Raw genomic sequence first — 21,500 nt, 5'->3', positions numbered from 1 at the left:
TGGAGATTTTAAAAATGGGCTATGACCTGATAGGAAGCAGGTGAAGTGAGCCAGCCTGGTCCTGACTTTCCCTGTGTGGCACCTGTGAAAATTGGGTTTCCAAGCCCTGATCCGAGCCCTGTTGAGCTGCTTCCCTAGGGAGGAGCCAGAAGTCTGGGGTTCAGTGAGCGTCTCAGGTGTGTCCCGCAGTAGGCAGGTTTGGGAGATGTTGCGTTCATCACGGACTTGCTCTGAGCTGCCCACAGCTGCCGGCAAAGTGCTACGTGAGGACCGAGTGAGTGAGGCTCCATTTCTCTCTCATTAGCTTGCTTAAAATGGAGGCCTTTTCCAGAATAAACATTATTAAAATTGCAATCGATTATTATTCATATACTTGGAGGATGTAGAGCTAGGCTCCCTGTGTACAAGACCGTTTACCCTTGATGTAGTAGATGAAGCTAAATATCTGAGTGCAGGGGTGCCTTGTGTGGGCACCTTTAGGCCTGTAGGCCCATGGATTCCTGCCCAAGGTGAGCTTGCTGGGGGTGGGGGGAGGGGGAGAGGGAAGCACAACACAGCTGGCAGAAGTGCTCTGATCAGAAAGTCAGCAAAGCTAAGGGATGTGGCCTTTGAAGATGGTAGGGTGAGAATTGGGTGACATCACTTGCCCCTTATTGGCTTTCTCCCTTTCCTTGGAATTCCCTCCTGCTTCCAAACAGGTTTCTTTCTCCCTTAGCTTGGGGATTGTATTGCCTGGCCCTGGTGTTAGGGGTTGCATCGTGTGCCTTCAAGTTCACGTGTTGAAGCCGTAACCCCCCAATGTGCCTGTATTTGAAGGTAGGACCTTTCAGGAGGTGATGCAGGTTAGAGGAGGTCGTAAGGCACTCATCTATTAGAGCTGGCGTCCCTGTAAGAAGAGGAGAAGACGTCGGGAATGAGCTCACACAGAGCAAAGGCCACGCGAGGACACAGGGAGAAGACGGCCATTAGCAAGTCAAGGAGAATCCAAACCCGTGGACACTTTGACCTTGGACTTCCAGCCTCCAGAACTGTGTTGTTTAAGCCCTTCGGTCTGTGGACTTTGTTGCGGTGGCCGGAGGTGACCGATACAGATGGGAACCACCTAGTGAGCCTTTGGGTATCATGAACCAGGGTTGCTGATTTTATCAGACTGAGCCAGAACCTGGAGCCAGGGCAAGGCGTCGGTCTTCAGGGCAGGCATTGCCCAGGTCTGCACTGGTGGGATGCATGAGGCCGAGGACATCTTCCTGTGGGTAGATCCATCTGGGGTCTTGTCCTTCCTTACCTCCGTGTCCACAGCACGCCCCACGGTGCCTGACGTATAGGAGGCACCTAGATTATTTGACGTGTAGGAATGAATGAATAAATTGTCTTCATGCAGATATGGTGTGTGGGCATTTAGAAATCCATAGCAGGGGACTGGGAATCCAATTGGACCAACCTTGCTTTGGAAAATCAAGGCCTGCACGTGGCAGTCACCCATTTCTCTGGCCTAAGGGTTCCTCTGAAGAGCATCGAAGGGCCCTCCCAGCCCCACGCTGGTCGCCAGACAGTAAAACAGTGGTTCTCAACCAGGGATTATTGTGCCCCCTTGGGACATTTGGCAATTTCTAGACACATTTTTGGGTGTCACAGCTTGGGGTGGGGAACGCTAATGGCATCTAGTGGGCAGAAGCCAAGGATTCTGCTAAACATCCTATAATGAACAGGATGGCCCCCCATGATAAAGTACTAACCATCCTGAGATAGCCACAAGTGCCGAGGCTAAGAAACCCTGCAGCAGGATTGGATTTCCTGGTCCGTGATGATTTAATTAGGGTATGTCAGTTCTGAAGAGGAAAGCCACATTAATCGGTCAGAGAACTTTTCTCCTGGGGAAAATAGTGAGCAGATGGTTAAGCTGAATATCTGCCGACAGTTGCACAGTTTGGGGAGAACATCTGACATCTGAAGGGCCTCGAAAGTCTTCCTTCTTCAGGCTGCTGGGGTACACATAGTAGCCTGAGAGAAAGCAGGTTGACAGTTGTGGGCTTTGCTTTGGAAATGATGGGATGGGCTGAGGCTCTTTCTCTCTCCTGCAGGGCCCACTTGAAATCCCTGATCCTCTCAGTCCCCTGGTCCTTTGGTGCCCTCTGCACTGTGTGTCCAGGGCAGGAAGAAGAGGCAACTGCTGATGGGAGGATGGGGTGCCTGGGAGTCCAGGCTCTGGAGGAAATAGGGAGGGAGTTGATTTTAGAAAGAAGGGAGGGGACATCTCTTTTGAGATGAGACTGAGGCAGGAGTGTTTTCGAGACATGGAGAAATCTTTTGGTGGAAAGGGTTGAGAGACTTCCAGCAAGTGCTCCATCTTCTAGGACATCTGTTCCAAGTAGGGCCTGGGGTGGCTTTGGATGCAGAAGAGAAGGGAAGATTTGAAACCATGACTGGCGAATAGACCTGCTTCCAGAAGGTGCTCTCAATGCCAGAGGCATTTATTGAGCCGGCAAGAGAAAGTGTGAGGAGTCCAGGGAAAACAGAGATAAATCAGACCAGTTCCTGAACTCAGGAGGCTGCAAGTTTCCTTGTGTTGTCATCGCCTGGGCAGCACTTCATCTACTGGGGTTCTCTGCCACGTGCTCACCACCTTGGGGTGTGTAGCAGTAGTATGAATTGCTCTGAGAAAATCTACAGTGGGCTTCCCTAGTGGCGAAGTGGTTAAGAATCCACCTGCCAATGCAGGGGACACAGGTTCGAGCCCTGGTCCGGGAAGATCCCACATGCCGAGGAGCAACTAACCCCATGTGCCACAGCTACTGAGCCTACAGGCCGCAACTGCTGAAGCCTGCGCACCTAGAACTGGTGCTCTGCAACAAGAGAAGCCACCGCAATGAGAAGCCTTTGCACTGCACTGAAGAGTGGCCCCCGTTCTCCACAACTACAGAAAGCCTATGCATAGCAACAGCCAATAAATTTTAAAAATAAATAAATATTTTTTTAAAAGTTATTCTTTTAAAAAAGAAAAGAAAAGAAAAAAAGAAAATCTCCAGTAAGAAGCCAGTTTGGGTGTAAGTGAGCATTTCCCAAACCTTGTTTGTTTGTTGAAAGGAGGGATTAGGGCTGCCAGATTTAGCAAACAAAAATACAAAGCATCCAGTTAAATTAGAATCTCAAGTTAACCGTGAGTGATTGGGACATAGGACATATTTATACTAAAAAATGTATTCATTTATCCTAAATACAAATTTAACTGAACATCCTCTATTTTATCTGGCAGCTGGCAGGGGGTGAGGTGGGTACTGTAGGGCATAACTCTTGTCAGTGAAACACGCTTTGGGAGGGCTGTCCCAAGTCATATATGTGCCAGCAATTTTTTTTTAGTCGCCCCCCCATACAGCATGTAGATCTTAGCTCCCCGACCAGGGATCAAACCCACGCAACATTTTCTCCCCTTTGTCTGGTGACATGTTTTTAGTTTTCTGGCCAATTGTTTTCTGGCTTCTTGACTGCCCAGGACAGCTCTGAAGCCAGAAGTGCATGCAAGGCGCCACCTGGTGCAGCAGAGCCCAGAGTAGCCAAGCCAAGGCCAGGCTGGCCACATCCCCATGGAGCAGTGGGGTCATGAGATGATGGAGTATCTCTTGGCCAGCATCTGGAACATGCGCAGTATGTTTTAAAATAAGGAGCAGCCTCCTTGGCTGGCAGTGGCTGAGAGGGAGGAGAAGCTGCAAAAATGGGGAGAGGATGGATGAGAGGGAAGGCCAAGAAGAAGGCAGGGTTGCTCGTGGCAGGCAGGGTTGGAGGAAGAGATCACAAGGGATGCCCGGAGTCAGGACACGTGGCAGACGTGGGCAAGCTCAGTTCTGCTGCAGTTGCCTGGGGGCTCTGACTAGTCAGGAGCAGGCTGAATGATGAGAATAGCTAATATTTACCGAAGGCTCACTGTGCTTTACTTGCATTATTTCTCTATCGTCCTTTCCTGCTCCTCTCCGGTACTTTAGCCACACTGGCCTCTGATATTTCTGCAACAAGCCAGATGTGCATTGACCTCAGGGCCTTTGCACTTGCTGTTCCCCCCACCCCCTTGCCTAGGATGCTTCCCTGCAGATTTCCCTCTGGTTCACACCTTGACCTCGATTCTGATCTTGGCTTAAATGTTTCCTTCTTGGAGGGGTTTGCTCAACTATCTTATTTTAAAGGTGCAACACCCCTATTCTGGCTTTCTTTTTCTCCATAGCACTTGCCACCATCCAGAAGTCTGTACGTTTTACTCGTTTATTGTTTCTTGACTCTCTTCTCCGTAAAGAACGTAACTTCCAGGAGGGCAAAGATTTTGTTCATTGTTGAATCCGGTGCCCGAATGGTGCCCTCTGTCGACTGGGCACTTGGTAAACGTGTTTAGAACGACAGTGATTTGAGCTCTTCCTTAAACAGCCCTTATTGCTCCCATTTTACAGATGAGAGAGCTGAGAGGCAGCTTGTCCAGGGTCTGGAGCCGATGGGTGAGAGCAGGATTTGTTCCCATGCAGCGTGCCTGTCCAGTGGTGGGCGGGTTGGCCTGGGGCTCTGGTGTTAGAGCATGATGGCCTAGCACGAGATGAGAAACTCTCCAAAGTGTCCTGTGTCCTTCTGTGATGGCTTTGTCTCCGTTTCCTCAGGATGCGGCTCTGAGCCTGTCACCGTCCCCGATGGCCATCGCAGCAGCTCGTTGGAAGGAAGTCCTTTCCGTCCTCCGACACAATCCTTCTCCGCCGTCTTCGATGAAGACAAGCCGATAGCCAGCAGCGGGACGTACAACTTGGACTTTGACAACATCGAGCTGGTGGATGATTTTCAGACCTTGGAGCCTCGCTGCTCCGATCCTAAGAATCAGGACTGCAAAGTGAACTCGCGGAGGAAGTCCACGGACTCTGTCCTCATCTCTAAGTCGACGTTGTCCCGCTCGCTCAGCCTGCAAGCCAGTGACTTTGATGGTGCTTCTTGCTCAGCCAACCCTGAGGCCACGGCCCCGGCCCCAGATGCATATAGCACAGGTTCCAGCAGTGCTTCTAGTACCCTTAAGCGAACTAAGAAACCGAGGCCACCTTCCTTAAAAAAGAAACAGACCACTAAGAAACCCCCTGAAACCCCCCCAGTGAAAGAGACACAGCAAGAGCCAACTGAGGAGAGTCCTGACCTCAGCGAGGAGAATCGAATATCCGAGACAAAAACGGAGTCAGCCAAGACGGAAGGTTCTGGACCAGCCTCCTTGGAGGAGTCACCCCTAGAACCTGCTGCTGTGCCCAAGGCTGCCTGCCCTCTGGGCTCCGAGGGTGCAGAAGGGGCCATCCCCCCAGCTTCTGGGGGTGGCAGAGTGCAGAACTCACCCCCTGTTGGAAGGAAAACATTGCCTCCTGCCACGGCCTCGGAGTCGGTAGAGGTGACCCCATCAGATACTGGGGGGCAGGAGGACTCCCCGGCCAAAGGCCTCTCAGTGAGGCTGGAGTTTGACTATTCAGAGGACAAGGGTAGTTGGGACACCCAGCAGGAAAACCCCCCTCCCACCAAAAAGATAGGCAAAAAGCCGGTTGCCAAAATGCCCCTGAGGAGGCCAAAGATGAAAAAAACACCCGAAAAACTCGACAACACTCCTGCCTCGCCTACCAGATCCCCTGCTGAACCCAATGACATCCCTATCGCTAAAGGTACCTACACCTTTGATATTGACAAGTGGGATGACCCCAATTTTAACCCTTTTTCTTCCACCTCAAAAATGCAGGAGTCTCCCAAACTGCCCCAGCAATCATACAACTTTGACCCGGACGCCTGTGATGAGTCCATTGACCCCTTTAAGACATGCTCTAAGACCCCCAGCTCACCTTCTAAATCCCCAGCCTCCTTTGAGATCCCAGCCAGTGCCATCGAAGCCGATGGAGTGGACGGGGATGGGCTGAACAAGCCCGCCAAGAAGAAGAAGACGCCCCTCAAGACGTAAGTGCAGGGGTGCAGGTGGTCAGACCAGAGGCGGGGCTGGGCACTGGCTGTGATCGTTGCTCGGGTGCCTGGATGAACCCGGGCTGCCCTGACCTCTCCCCCGTTTGCCGTAGCGCCACCACGTTTGCGGCAGGATCCCTCTTTGCGCCCGCAGTGGTGGCTTTTGCCATCCTCACATCCATTTGAGTCTAGAGTCCTTGATCTTTTGCCTCAGTTAGTCAATTACTTGTAGCTGAAGACCTGACCTTCAACTTCAGGAAAGTGTGGGTAATCCCTGGAAAGAGAGCAGCCCGGTGGAGGCCTGGTCAGCCTCCCTGTTGGTGACTTCGCGTTTTCTCTTTAACACGTGACTTGCTCTTTGGAGTGGCCTGGAAACTAAGAGATATGCCCCTTAAAATAGTATTAAATTTGTAGTGTTTGTTTCTGCCCATTAATGAGACATTAGCCCAGGAGGCAAACACAGTAGGATCAGGAAGCCCATGAGAGAGAGGTCTGGTCTGGGCCCCTCCCTGTACCCCAGCTAACGTGTAAGAAACACCCCGTTTGTCTTCACCCCTCTGTCTAGTCATTGTCATAGATGAGAGTCCGCAGGCCCTATAGGTCCAGAAAAGATCAACGGAAAGGGAGACGCAGTTTCCACAGTCCCCAGGAGGCCATAAATAAGCGGGTCTGCTATCCAAATACTGGCCAGGTAGATTGCGCTTAATACTGCATGTCCATGCCTCTGGAATTCATCCCAAGACCCAGCTCCAGCTTGGTTGGCTACAGGTCCATCCTCAGGACTTTGGTCCAAGTGTAGTGTGGTTTGGTGCTTGGAGCTTTTCTCCTCGCTCTCATGGGAAGCGTTGTCAATAATTGAACAAGGCCAAGGAGACCGGCCTTCGGGAAGCAACTCGGCAGAACAGACCATTGGCTGCCGGCCCCTCGGAGTCGGCCTGGCACAAATCAAAATGGGGTGGCCTGTCTACCTCTCCCTCGGGACTCCCCCAGGCATTTCACACTTAAGAAGAACCCGAGGCTTCCTGAGAAGGGGGTCCCTAAGCAGGCTTTGGCCTTGGATCACCTTACCTCTGTCTGGTGTTGGATAGGCGACCGTCCTGGCCAAAAATGTGGACTTTTCTTAGATCAGCTGCCCAACCAGGCCCTCCTTAAAGAGTCCATAGAATCTGTGTTGAAAGCTTTATTTTGAGCCTCAGACGGGAGATCTGAACTGCCCAACCCACAAAGCTAATCTCTGATTTTGGGAGGAGAGCCAATTTGTAGCCACGGCTTCCTCCTGCCCCAGAGATAGCTTGGTTCTGTTCTGTTCTGTTCTACTCTGTCGTTAGAGATAGCTGACCGAGGCTGGGGAAGGTAACACGTTTCCAGGTCTTACCTCTAGGGTAGACGGCTTGGAATCCTACGCTGGGGTGACAAAGCTCTTTGAGCCGCCAACACTTTATGGGATGATTGGAACCAAGAGAGGAAGGTGTTCTTCGACAGCCCCTCTCCTAAAAGCTGGGATGTCGCCCACACTTCCAAGCAGAGCAGTGGATGCCTGTTGTATCCTAACCCGTTAATAACCAGCTGTCTGCAGATTTATCTTTTTTGTCAGTTCCTTCTGTCTGTCTCTCTTTTTCTTTGTCTTCTTGTCTTAGGATGGTTGAAGATGTGATGTCTGTATGTTCTCTGTTGTAAGTAAATTTAATGGAATCTGCTTCTTACGCCAAATGTGCTTTTTTCTGCCTTTGTTTGTGCTTCCAAGCTCATTTTATTTCCTTTCCGTGGCTGCTGCTTACATATTTCTGTGGCGGGCCTGGGAACGATGGGGCATGGGGCTTCCCAGTAGCAGAGGTTATTTGTCTGTTTCATAGTGATTAGCGTAAGTGAAACTGCTTGGCTGTGAAAATGTGGTTATTCAACATCTGCCTGTTTGTCAGGAATGGAACTTTTTATTTTCCTCTTGCATATTGGATGTCTTCTTCTGAAACGCATACATTTTTTTTTTAACTCTCATCCCATTCTTTCATTTTACATTGGACGAAGGGGCGATTGCTTTCAAAGTATCGTGGCTTCACGTTAAAATAACCATCCAGTCCAACCACAGGCAGCAACTGCTGTTGCTTGTTCTGGCTGCATGTGACGCAGAAACGTTTGGGCTGTTTCAAGTTGAGGCCGGTGGGAGCCCCCTGGAATGCAGGGTCAGCTCGGAGTGGAGCGCACGGCTCTGAAAGCCATTGCCAGGCCTCTCTGGGTCAGCAGGACCCGGCTGGGTATCAGCATGCCATCTGGGGGTCGCTTTGTCCAGGGAAACAGAGCAACAGAGTGGACCACCTCTGTGCCTGTACTGCTTTGCCTCCCTGGCCAGGAGAGATCTTGCGGGCGACTCCCGTGGGCCCAAGGACAGGCACCTTCTGTGCCTCTCCATCCTTCCAGGAGGAGCTGGCCTGGTCTCAGGCGTCCAGCAGCCTTGGGATAGAGTGGAGTCTCTCAGGCTCTCTTCTGCCCAAGGGATTTCTTTGGTATTTCAGAGCCATTTAGCAGCTAAAATACACAGTTGTATATTTATATGCATGGATAAATATGTGTTTCAAGCTGTGATTGCACTGTTCACATGGCAAATGCCATAAATGCTGTAAATAACCATTTATAGTATTTCTTTCATGACTGAATGCCATTGTTGGAGCGTTTTATCTGAGAGAACACAAATTGCTCTGTCCATCCGGTTAACGCTTAGAGTGAGGGAGCAGAGGGGGTGGTCTAAGGTGAGGGGGACTCCCCCCCCCCACAAGTCCTTTCTTTGCTGGGAACAGGACCAGACCACAAAGCATCCTGAGACCAGGGGGCAGGGGCCGGTCTGCAGGTGGAGAAGCCTCCATTCTGACTGTGGAAATGACCCCCTGACCACCCAGTAGACTCAGTGGAACCATCTGTGCTAAAAGTGCCCTCCTTGTGAGTCCTTCAGGAGTCTGAGCTGATGTTTCCTTTGCCTAGGTCCACCCCTCCCCTCCCCTCCCCCTACCCCTCATCCCCCTCAGTTATTGATATGAGGGAGAACAAAGAGAGACCAGAGTCCGTAGTCATGGTTAGGAAAGACATTTTTGAAGAAATCGTCTCATCTCTGAAAAAGAGTTCTGGAGGTTGGTTGCACAACCACGTGAATGTACTTTACTGAACTGTACACTTCAAAGTGTTTAAGTTGGTAAATTTTATGTTATGTGTATTGTCGTATAATTTAAAAGAAAAAAAAGATCTTACCCCTCGCCCAGCCTTTCGTCAGAATCCCACCCAGGAGTTCAGAGGTGTGGGAATTCATTAAGCTCAGAGTTCCTGCATGTAGGAGGGAATCTGCTAGTTCTCCCTGAAGACCCAGAACTTTCCTTCCTATTTCTGCACGGCTCCTTCAGTTGTTTGAGCGCCATGTCGGCTTGGTCTTCCGTAAATTGGATCTTGTTAATTGGGGTCACAAACTCAGACCCCCTCCCCCACCTTAGTTGGTTCAGACATTCCTGGGTGAATCCAGATATATTAACCTGCACACCAGCATCTGCTTTTTGAAATAAGAACATCTGGATAAATTTTGGTTCACTTTCTGGGTCAGCTCTCCAAAATGGCATCTCTTCAAAGATTTCCAGCCTGATGAATCTTTCCCTCGGGGGCAACAATAGTGTCTATGAAAAAGTCAGAGTGCATTGTCCAGTGTGGTCGTCTTTTAATTGGTATTGGAGTGGTGTGGACTGGAGGGTGGTCTGGGCCAGGTACTCAGCAGTTGGATGCCCTGGGCCTCATTCGGCTCTGGAATGTTCTGTGCCTCTATCTGTTGTGTTTACATTTTCCATTTTGTTTCCAGTGACACATTTAGGGTGAAAAAGTCGCCAAAACGGTCTCCCCTCTCTGATCCACCTTCTCAGGTATAATGTTCCTTTGATATTTATGACTTTATCGCTCACCCGGGGAGTTAAGGCTGATGTGTTTTTATTCGCCACTGGTCCACAGAGCTGTCTTTCCTGCTTATCACGGCCATGTTTCCAACACCCTCTCCTTGACTCCTACATGGAGGGCCCCTCGGTGTTTGCAAGACATTGCTCTGATCCCTTTCCTTGGGGAAACATCAGAGTATGTCCCGAGAATAGGCAGATGCTCAGGAAAAATGTTAGTTGGATTCTCTGGGAGCCGTGCTGGTCCACTCTGGCCAGTGAATCTGCTGAGGACTGATTTCCATATCAAGTTGCAGAAGTCTGTTGAGATAGATGAACATATAGTGAGAAAGAACTGAGTATGTGTTGGAACACTGTATTACAGAACCAGGATCAGGATTGGAGAGATAAAGGGAGCTTGGGATCTTTCTTCATACGAGTCCCTGTCTCCTTCTTACTAGTTCCTCTACCAGATATATGCCATTTTTCCTACCCTGTTTACAGACCAAGAAGGGTATCCTCCAGGGTGTGCCAGGCCATTCAAGGTCATAAAGTAAGCACACCTCCTAACCTGCTCATCCGGGCCAGCAAAGCCCCAGCCAGCCAGCCCTGGCCAGGGCAGGACTGCAGAGAGGCGCCCAACCCCCCACGCGAGGGATCTTGGGTCCCGTGCCACCTCTGCTGTAACATTTCTGGGCTCCTACCCTGCCCTGCTCAGCTGCACACCCTCTGTGGAAATGGAGATGAGACCCCCTTTCTCTACCTCCCATTATCAGGCCTGAGGATCATTGGGCGATATTGAAGGTACTGATGTACAGGCCTGAAGCACTGTGTGGGCGGAACACGACAGTTGCCCTAATAAAAGGGCCAGGAGTCAAAGTTTCCTTATTTTTCTCAAAGTGAGTGAGCAGGAATATCTCAAATAACCAAGAAACAAAATCCAAGACCACAAAATCTTTTAAAACCTGTGGCCGTCACCCCCTGAAACAAGTCACCAGAAAAAAGAAACTCACAGAGGAAAGAATGTTTGTCCTTGGGACTGTTTTGAGCAGAGGAGTTTGACAGGGGCCTGTCCTGGTTAGTGGGGCCCAGACCCCCGTGGGTGGGCACAGAGGCTGGACGAGAGAAGAGACAGCTCCCCTTCTCCGGTAGGACCCCACCCCCGCGGCCACGCCGGAATCGCCGCCGGTGATCTCCGCGGTGGTCCACGCAACCGACGAGGAGAAGCTGGCGGTCACCAGCCAGAAGTGGACGTGCATGACGGTGGATCTGGAGGCTGACAAACAGGACTACCCAGAGCCCTCGGACCTGTCCACCTTCGTAAACGAGACCAAGTTCAGTTCACCCACGGAGGGTAAGCAACTCGGTGGCCAGCTGGACCCCCATCCTGCCTTGGAGACCCCTGCCCCTAGGGAGCAAAGGGCCAGGAAAGAAACTTCTAAGTCAGGTAACCGTGCTGTCGGCTGCTGTCTCCCAGTGCTCCCCAAGCTCAGGCTGCCTTTTGAAACAGCCTGAGGCTTGAAACCAGCTGGACCGTGACCCCAGGGCACCTGCTGAGAGCCTGCAGCGCGCCCTCTAACTCCTGGTCCCGAGCTCACCTGAGCTTTGCACCTTCTTGGCTGTGTGGCTTATGTCCGTTGAGGATTTTGAGTCAAATGCTCAGGGTAGGTCAACCTCCCTAGGCGGGGGCGGGGGGGGGTCTCTTGATGCCCCCACTGTTCATCCGCCCCACGGAACATTCCGCAATGTGACCAACACCTGCTCAAGCCGCAAGCCAGAGGTTCCCCCAGACTTGCCAGTGAGAGGGCCGAGTCCTTCCAAATAGGCCCCAAGCAAGTCACTTATCACATTAATATCTTCCTTCCCCTTACGTGTATCCACCTTCAACTTTCTGCCTTATGCTTTGGCTCAAAAAATTCATGTATCTTAAGTCAGCAGCTAGAACCGTCCTGGGAGGGATTAGTCCATTTCCGGGTGGGATGGTACCTTGCGTTCCTCGTCCTCCTGGGGCCTTTCCTCCACCCACCACCGTGTGGGGCTTGTGAGCCTAGTATTGGGCCTTCATTCCAGCACTCTGGGCTGCTGGGATGGTTCTAAGTTTCCCTTTCCAAGATCTTGATTTCTAGCAGTTTTTAAAAAATGAGTAGAATTCAGTGTGAGGACAATGGTACAGGGAAACCTTATCTCCACTTCTTTGCTGCTAGTAAGGAACCAGGATCTCCATCAGGCCGTCTCCTGCCCCCACCTGGGTGGGGCAGGGGTGTAACCGAGGTAGTTTCTAACTGTGACGTGGAACGCTTCTTCCGGAGGCTCTTCTGTGATCAGGCTTCTTGGTGGCCTGCTTTGTGTCCATGAGGTCTCTGAATGGTACCAGGGAGATCCCGTTCAAGTTTCGGGGGGATTCTCTCAAGTTTCGGGACCGTCATGCACGTCCACTTCTTATTACACTACCTTTCTATAGTTTCGTGAAGGAAAGACAGTCCCAATTATGTGTACTTGGTCTTTGGGGACGTTTTATTTTCTGTATAATGGAGACTTTGGTTGGCTGTCTGGTTGGCCCTCTGACTGGGAGTTTGGGAGGCTTAACAGTTTCACTCCAGCCTTATCCCGGGGTCCCAGGACCTGGCCTCAGCTTTTCTTCAATCCTCTTTTTCCTCTGTGCACATAACCCTGGGGCATGAACCCCACCAGACTGGAACCACTTTCCCCAGGGACGCCCACACTCAGCTCCCCTGTGGTGGCTGCTGCAGGCTGGAATGCCCCCCACTTCCCTGTCTCCCGGGCTTGTCCTGCCCCCTTCCGGCCTTTCCCTGGACATGGCCCCTGTGCTGTCTGCCCTCAGTGCTTGGTTTGAACCCGCTCTGAAGCTGCATAACGCGGTAATGGTGATGCAGGTGCATCTCTTGCTTCTTGAAGACAAGAGCCCCATCTGAGCCAGCTTCGTTTTCCCCACAGCATCATGAACACAGTAGGGGCTAAAGACAGCTTCGTGAGGAAAAGAATTTAGAAGGTTAGGCAGGTAACCAGCGTAGTGTCCACACAGTTTGATCTTTGCATCCGTCACCACCTGTGTGAGGGAGATGGGGGTGGGGGGGAAGGGGGAAGGGTATGTTGACAGCCCAGAAGCAGCAGGGGGTGGTTGAGGACTAGTAGGGACCTGACCATTTTGCTGGCACCTGTGGTTTCCTGCCGGTTCAAATCTCTTGAGGCTTAATAAGAAACTTTTAAATGTCATAGAAACATATAGAAACCAGTCTGAGCTTGCCATTGTAGATAGGAATCAAAAGGTGTGTGTTTTGGGGTATATGTATATGGTTGTATCATCAGGAACCAAATAAATACATGCCTTTTTTTTTTGGCCGCAGCACATGGCTTGTGGGATCTTAGTTCCCTGACCAGGGATGGAACCCGGGCCCATGGTATTGAAAGTGTGGATTCCTAACCACTGGACCGAATTACCTGCATGCATTATTTTCATAATACCTTTTAAGCTAATAAGTGCCTCATTCAATGGTGACATCTATTTCTTCATCTTTAACTTAGAACTAAGGCCACTCACTAGCTTAGTGCCATATTTGAGAATTGTTTGTTTTCTACAAAAATTCCATAAATAGGCAATCTGTAAGTTTGGAACAAAACTGTAGTAAACCTGGCTCCTTAGAAAATGGCTGTGAAGATTTGGGAAGTCCTGACCATGGTCACAGCTGGTGGGCGATGGGAAATCCATTGGTCCAGAACAGCTGCAATTTCAGGAGGTATGGCCTGCATTCACCTCTCTAACGTACCTGGTTCCCTCCAGCAACTGGATGTAGAAACTGGGTGCAGAGCCCTGTTCTTAGATTGTCCTTCCTGTTAATGAGGTCACGTCCGACCACACCAGACACGAACCCGAGGGGGGTGCAGATGCTTTTCCCAGAAAGAACCTTGCCGGGGCTGCAGCTGTGATTGAGATTTTTTTACACTGAAGTCACAAATCACAGGATAATGACATGTTAGGTTAGAAATAATATTTGCCATTGGAACACGTGTTCACTGCAATATAAATTCTCCGAGTAACAGTAATAAGGAGGCGCTGTCCTTGGTGGAGCGGCCCCGCTGTGCCTTTACATACATGATTTCATTTCATCCTCCGGACTCTAGATGGTGGATTTCTGCGCTTCCTCGTTCGGCGGGGTGGGGCGGTTAGGCAGAGGCTTTGAGCTGTTAAGATTCGCTGAGTGTCGAGGAGCTAATCCACGTAGGACCAGGTCTACCTGACTTGAAGGGCCTCTTCTTTCCCACCACGCTCTTTACATGAGCATCATATGTACTTCCTTTCGTTAAGTGAAGAATAAGGATGTTGTTAAGGATGTAGTGCTTCCCTACGTGGGTTCACAAGAGACTCAAGTTGTCTTAAAATTTCAAGAAAACCCATGGAGCTGGGTTAGAAAGATGCCCAGCTAATTAAAATTGAATGTTTGGGGGCTGTGATAATATCAGCTCGCTCTGGTGACACTGATAATCGCTCATTGATTAAAACCTCAGATTGGTTATTACAAACATTTTTCTTCCAATGCTTGCTTAGCAAATGCCCTTCTCTGGAGCAGTCTTTTGAAACATGGTGCCGTGAGAGAAAACCTAGTCCATGTGGTCCCTAGGGATGAAAAGTTTAGGGACCACTCGGCTACTGTCTCCGAAACCGCTTAGCTCTGGTCTGAGACCTTGAGGGAGTAGTTGCTTTAGATTCGCAGGTCTGGATGGCCCTTTGCTGGTCCCCCAGTCTCCCCCTTTCCCTTTACACACAGCTGCATCAGCCGCTCCCTCCTGCATCCAATTGAGAAGGGGTGTCCTTCTCAGGAGCCTAACCTGGTCTTCAGTGGTGGGCACCATTGCTGTCACACTATCGACATGTAGAAGGGCCACCCAAGGAAGTCAGAGCAGTGTCCTTGTCCCCTTCCAAAAGGCTCTTTAAGTCTTTTCCTCTCATCAATTATGTTAGAAGTTTCAGAAATATTAGCAATGAGCAATAATAGATCTGGTTGCAGTCCTTTACCTTTGCATGAGCAGCCGTGGGGCTTTTCATCTTACATCAATTCATTTTATCCTGCAAGGTGTATGCACTTTGAACTCCATTTTATGGATAAGTCGCTGGGCCTGGAGACGTCAGGGAGTTGGCTTCCCTGGTCCTGGGAGTGACGACCTGGACTCAGTTGCATCCTTCCAGCCTCTGCCCAGGCTCCTTCCGGTCCCCCAGCAAAGCTCCAGCTGTGAGAGTCAGACGGAAACAGGAGTCCAGCCCTCTCACGGTGCATTGCTTTCAGAATGACAGGACCCATTAAAAATAACTTCAGGGGAATTCCCTGGCGGTCCAGTGGTTAGGACTTGGCGCTTTCACTGCTGAGGGCCTGGGTTTGATCCCTGGTTGGGGAACGAAGATCCCGCAGACCACACGGTGCAGCCAAAAAACAAAACAAAAAGAAACCTCTGGCCTCTTCAGCTCGAAACAGCACATGCTTTAGCGAGCGGCCTCTTCTCTCAGAGGTAAAGATGTTGAGCCACTTGGTGTAATTAGCGTTACCCCTGCTGGCCTGCTGGCTGCATGTGGTGTGGTGTAAAAATGAGGCTAAAACAGGACGTGGCTTCCCCTCCAAGCCTACCCTCTGAGACTTAGAGTTTAAGGCAGATGAGTGAGATTTTGAAAACCAAGTTCAGTGTGATGTTTTCTCAAAATATCTGAGACTCTCTTGGCAGGTAGGAAAGAGGGTAGAGAAGTGAGCTCAGTGACCTGAAACTCACCCAGTCTGCTGCTGGGAAACGAGCTCAGATTCCAGGTGGGACACTGAGGCGAGCTGGTAACCAGAGCTGGCGCTGATCCGGGGCTCCAGGGCCCGGAAAAATCTCCATGGTGGCTTCAGCTTATCTGGTGATCCCAGGTGCTCTGTGGCATTGCGGGGGGTGTAGGGGGGTGGTTTCTATTAAATAATTTAGGGTTAAATCATGCCTTGGCAATAGCAGCGATGCCTTGGAGGAGGAAGCAGCTGATTCACTATTATCTTTTCCACTTAGACGGTATTTATTAGTAGCACAGTAAAACGATTCCTCTGGGGCCCTACAACTGGAAAGTGACAGATCTGGAAGAGCCCCTAGAAATCACTTTTCCTTCACTGTCTTCTGCCTTTGAACGTTAGTAAGCCTTAATCAACGAATGCTTCTATGTCTTCAGTTGAGGCAGACCCCAGGGACAGGTTCACACAATGGTTACAGACACTCTGAGCTCCTGCCCGGCATGTGGTTCGGCTTAGTCTCTGTTCTTCCCAAGTGACACACAAGTCAGGGCCTTAAGGACAAATGAGGTCTTTCTGGCCATTAATCCACAAAACCATCTCCATTCCCTTGAGCAGGTCACGCCTGCCAGATAGAGGCATTTGCTTCACCCCAGAGATTCAGAGATTCCTGAAAAGTCACCCATGGGTTTAAGTACTGGAGTTTCTTCAGCCAAAACCACACACACTTGCAGGTTTTGAGAATGTCTTCAAGGAAATATCTCATTTTCTTATTTTTTTTGGCTGCGCTGCATGGCATGCGGGGTCTTTGTTCCCTGACCAGGGATCGAACCTGTGTCCCCTGCATTGGGAGCTCAGAGTCCTAACCACTGGACCACCAGGGAAGTCTCAGAAATATCTCATTTTAAAACACATCTTAAAGGATCATTTAAAAATGATTCCTTCTGTTGAATATGATTATGAATATGTAGGGGCTTTAAACCAGAACTGCTATTTCTATTTTTTTAATCTAAAAAAATTAAGGCATGAGGCTTTAGGGAATGGCATTAACACTTTTGCACAGCTGCATTCTGAGCGGGTCACATCACCTCTTGGTTTTCTTTTTTAACTGGAAAAGAGCCATCTGGTAGGTGCAGATTTGGGCTTCTGCAAGGGTGGAGCCCTCTTCTGTCTTGTTCACCACCATTTCCGCTGTGCCCAGCACAGTCTGAGGCACATAGTAGGTGCTCAGAATCCAGTCACCAGACAGGGAGTTCGGCGAAGTAGCAGAGCTGGAATTGCCCTGGGAACTGAGGCAGGCAGTGGCGTTTCTAGTCTCCAGTGGGAGTAACTGGAGTTTTCTTTGCAGCCCAAAGTCTCCTGTCAACTTGAAATAGGTCATTACTCCACCAAATTGGACTTTAATAGTCTTTGTGTCTGAAAATTTGACTTAGACCTGCCGTGTTGGCTCTGGCAGAGATTGGGGAAAACATTCTAGACAACTTGCAAAGCTCCTCTTACAGCAACGCTGTTTTTCCCTTGCTTCTGACAACTGGATGGGCAACTGTGGGTCCAGTTCCAAAATGTCATCAGGACTTGGGAAGATTCCATGTATTGCATGAGACTTACAGAGAAGAGTAACACCCAAAGTGTACACACACTCTGATCTGAAAACTTGGTGCAAAATGCTCAGATCTTTCCCCAGTCAGATCCGTACTTGGTCATGACATTTAATTCCCTTGGAACTCTCTCAGACTCTCGAATAGCAGAAGCCCCTTTGCAGTAAGAGGTTTACCAGTTGTCTGAAAATAGTTGAGTCACGCCTCCCCTTTTAACTGTATCAGAAATCTCAGTCAGTCTACATTCGCAGAAAGCTTAAAGTCTTGTTCCAGGCCCCACCTTGCCCAGCCCCAATCTTTCCATTTTTTCCCCCTCTGGCACTCACCTCTCCTTTTGTTTCCTTTGCAGAGTTGGATTACAGAAACTCCTATGAAATCGAATATATGGAGAAAATTGGTTCTTCCTTATCTGTAAGTTCTTCTGCCTCCAGCCAGCAGGGGACTTGCTTTCCCACCCTGTTTTTTGGTCAGTTTGGTGAACTGGGGCTGGAGGGTGCGTGTGATTTGTCTCAGTCCACTTCAGATGGCATTTTCAGGGAGAACATGATAGGATGCAGAATGATGTCCCTAGACTCAGAAAGAGCTAGTCAGAGGTTTCTTTTAAAAAGGTGGAGGGAGTGGTTTGGTGGTTTTTAAGGTGTACTATTATCTGTTTTCTTCAGATTAATTGCTTTCTAGAACTGAAGATTGTCCCTTTGGGCAATAAGTCATCCCCCCCATCCCGTTTTCATTTTGAGTCGTTAGGATGGGCAGCTGCCTTCTCTGGCTTAATCTACGCTGCCGTTGAGGCCTTTGGTCTTGAACATGACCTCTTCTGCTGTGCTGTTGTCCAGCGATGCCCACAGAGGTGTGTAGAGGCCCAGGAGGGCTTGTGCGACACTCACCATCCCGGCCACGTTGCTGTTATCTGTCTTTCTTTGAAATGTTCATAGATGTGGGGTTGCTGCTTCTAAGCCACACTTGCTGGAAGGCAGCAGTGGTGGCGCGCATCACACCGGCCCATCATGCCTGTCTCCCCCATTCAGCTGTGGGCCACACCCAGACGGGGCAGGGGGTCTTGCCTACCCCTCTGCTTATCCTCCGTGGCCAGCATGGTCGTCCAGAGAGGATGGCCGGTAAATGCCGATGGGCTGAGCAGTGTGTAGCACACCGACACCATCGCATTCCTTCTTCCTGGAAACGTTCCCAACTGCACGGAGTTGCACTTTCTCCCTCCGCCTTCCTCTTCCCTGCCGTCCTCCCCTCCTCTCTCCTAGAGAGCACCACTTCCTCCTCTCTTCTCCGTGGCCGGAGAGAAATGAAGCCTTCTCCCTGATGAGTCATCTGTCCCCACTGAGGAGCGCTCTGGGTTTCGTCTCTGTAGCGTGTTCAGGCCACTGTAGCCGAGCTGACGTGTGACTTTGGTCCCTGCAGCAGGACGACGATGCCCCGAAGAAGCAGGCCTTGTACCTTATGTTTGACACTTCTCAGGAGAGCCCGGTCAAGTCTCCCCCCGTCCGGATGTCAGAGTCCCCGACGCCGTGTTCAGGGTACGACTTCCATGATGAGAGATTGACGCCCTGGGGTGGAGGTCCCCAAGCCTCTGAGCACCTGCCCTGCTCTCCTGACCCCGATTCATCTGCACACACTCGGGCAGCCCACATTTCCGGCTCTCAGTGTCCACATGGACACAGATGCAGCGGGTTTGTCACTGGCTGCCCTTTGGACTAAGGTGGAATCCTTTACCCGCTGAGTGCGTGAGCCCCTCCCATCATCTCCCAGGGCACACACCGCTTTATTTTGTAATCTGTCCCTTGGGGAGGTAACACGCCTCAGCATTCAGAGCCCGAATCCCACTCCCAGCCCTTACTGGTTGTATGACCTGATGCACGTTACTTGACCCTCCTGTGTAAAGTGCCCTTTCCTCATGTGTAAAGCGAGAGTAATAATAAAATTGATCCTGTAGGGATTTTATGAAGATGAATTGAGGCACTCAGTCTTACAGGCATCCCGCCAGTTGGGATGGGGATGGGGTACCTGTCCAAAAAGCCATTGGGAGGAGTAAACTGATGTGCTATAAGGAAAGCACGTGTCACAGGGCCCGGCACAAATGAAGTGCCTGATAAAGTTTATTATTCATACGGATGTGGATATGAGCATTTGTCAGGGTCCTGTTCTGAGCTGTGTGGTGCTGAATTGGGTGAGGGTGGGGTATCCCCCTATGAGACTGGGACCTTCCTGTCCTCTCCTGCCTGCCCCTCTCCCTGAGCAGGAGTGAAAGCTCTTGCTTTGGCTTCCCTTCCAGAATCTGCCCAGGGTGGGGAGAATGAGATGCTAACGTTATTACAGCAGCAACTGTGGCGTCTTGTGACCGGCCCTGTGTCGAGTGCACTTGATCTTCACAGAGTTACAGTACCTAACCCCTCCCCTTAGGGTGCGCAGTCTGCAGTCTGCTCAACTCCGGAGCTCGTACCCTTAGCCAGTGGCACCTGTGCTTCTGGCTGTCCGTCGTCAGCAGGCTCTTGGGTGGGGCTGGACCACCCTCCACCCAACCAACAGGCCCCTTGGCCACCTAAGACCTGCACATTTTCCTCGGGGAATGTAACCCTGGAAGTCCAGGATCTCTTGCTATGTTAGTTGGGGCATCCTGGCTAATTTCAGTGGGATTTCCAGCGTAGACTCTAAACATGCCCTTTGCTTCCTCAGCTCAAGTTTTGAGGAGACTGAAGCCCTTGTGAATGCCGGGGCAAAGATCCAGCATCCTGTTGCACGAGGGCTGGCCCCCAACCAGGAGCCACACTTGCAGGTGCCAGAGAAATCCTCCCAGAAAGAGCTGGATGCCATGGCCTTGGGCACTGCGTCAGAAGTGATTGAAATTGTAAGTGGGGTCGGAGGGGCCCGAGGTCACTGTGGGTGAGCCCTGGGTCAGTGGGGTTCCATCGCCACTTGGGCCAAGCCTTCAGAGCAACCCCTGCCTGGCACGGGGGCCCGGCATGGGGCCCCACCCTATCCCCGCCAGAGAAGCCCGCCTCAGAGACCCCACCCCATAATGATGAGCTTTGCAGTTCTCACCGAAGTGCTTTATTTGCCTTCAGGGTTATTCATTTTCCACTTCTGGCCCCTTCGGGCTGGACTGTTGCTTTGGAGCGGTCATCAGTCTGTACCTTGCTTCTCCATCCTCTAGGGCAGAGGGCAGAGTATGGTAGAGCAGGAAACACTCTCCCTTTGAGGAACAGTTGGTTCTCCTGGGCTTTGGTGATGGGAAATCCCTCCTGCTATAGACTAGGACTTACACCTCTTCCCTCCCAACTCCTGTGAGGCCTTGCAGAGCAAATAGACCTGAGCTGAAGGCCTCACTCCCAACCCCCACACATCTAAAACTGATCACCCTTCTTGGTGAATTTTATTGTTTTTCTTTGACCACCCCCCAGCAGTCCCCAAGAGGGTTTGAGACCATAGACTTCGCGTGTTACTTTGTTGTTCCAGATTAGTAGACATTCTGTTATCTCATGCATCAAGTGTTTATTTAGCAGCTACTGTATGTCTGGCAGTTGGATACTGAGAAAATAATAGTGAGCAGAAAGAGAGTCCAGACAGGACTCAGACCACCGTCTCTCATATAGAAACTATGAAGGACTCATGATTCAACTTCTGCAAAGCTGGCTTCTGATCTTGAAGTCTGTCCGATCTACCAGGGAACACTTTCTGTTTTGAAATCATCTTTCCATTATGTAGAAAATGACCTTTACCAAAACCTTACTTTTGATATTTACACTGGAAAGTATTTTCTTGATGAGTGATGGTATGTTTGGAGACCCCATCACCTACCTTGTCTCCTACCCGCTGAGGTTTTCAAGTAAATAAGTAAAGGGTAACTTTCTTCCCAGCAACCGGTTATGGAGTGAGGGTGGTGTGGGGGTGGGGAGGGCACCTAAGGCTGTGCTTTTGGGGAGGGGGGTGGGCCTGCCAATCTCACGATGCCCACGGTCAGCATGTGGGAATTAGTTCAGGTGAGAGGGAAAGTATTAGTACCTAACCCATACTCTCTTTAGCCTTAAGGCAGAAATGTCCAGCGAATAGGTGGGTGATCCTTGCTTGGAACCGATATCACTCTGCTCTCCTCTATTTTTCCTCTGTGTCCTCCTCTGCCGGCCTTCAGACAGCTGCTGAGGGCTCCTTTGCCTCTGCTGACGCCCTCCTCAGCAGGCTGGCTCATCCAGCCTCTCTCTGTGGTGCGCTTGACTATCTGGAGCCCGACTTAGCAGAAAAGAACCCCCCAGTATTTGCTCAGAAACTTCAGGTTTGTAGCCCATGTG

General features: G+C 50.5%; 1 protein-coding gene across 3 annotated transcripts in view; it reads left to right on the top strand.

Moving 5' to 3' along the window:
* The window catches only part of TACC2 (transforming acidic coiled-coil containing protein 2), a 210,479-nt gene that overhangs the window by 168,165 nt on the left and 20,814 nt on the right, over positions 1–21,500 (top strand). For all 3 annotated transcript variants that reach the window (XM_057735111.1, XM_057735110.1, XM_057735109.1), the window contains 7 exons: positions 4,635–5,946; positions 9,779–9,839; positions 10,998–11,199; positions 17,555–17,616; positions 18,619–18,734; positions 19,891–20,062; positions 21,344–21,484. In XM_057735111.1, the coding sequence (XP_057591094.1) occupies positions 4,635–5,946; positions 9,779–9,839; positions 10,998–11,199; positions 17,555–17,616; positions 18,619–18,734; positions 19,891–20,062; positions 21,344–21,484 (2,066 nt within the window). The remainder of the gene's footprint in view (positions 1–4,634; positions 5,947–9,778; positions 9,840–10,997; positions 11,200–17,554; positions 17,617–18,618; positions 18,735–19,890; positions 20,063–21,343; positions 21,485–21,500) is intronic.

This window comes from Hippopotamus amphibius, chromosome 5 (genome assembly GCF_030028045.1).
Source record: "Hippopotamus amphibius kiboko isolate mHipAmp2 chromosome 5, mHipAmp2.hap2, whole genome shotgun sequence".
NCBI lineage: Eukaryota > Metazoa > Chordata > Mammalia > Artiodactyla > Hippopotamidae > Hippopotamus > Hippopotamus amphibius.
The sequence above is the reverse complement of the archived record's forward strand: the minus strand, read 5'-3'. Positions and strand labels throughout refer to the sequence as shown.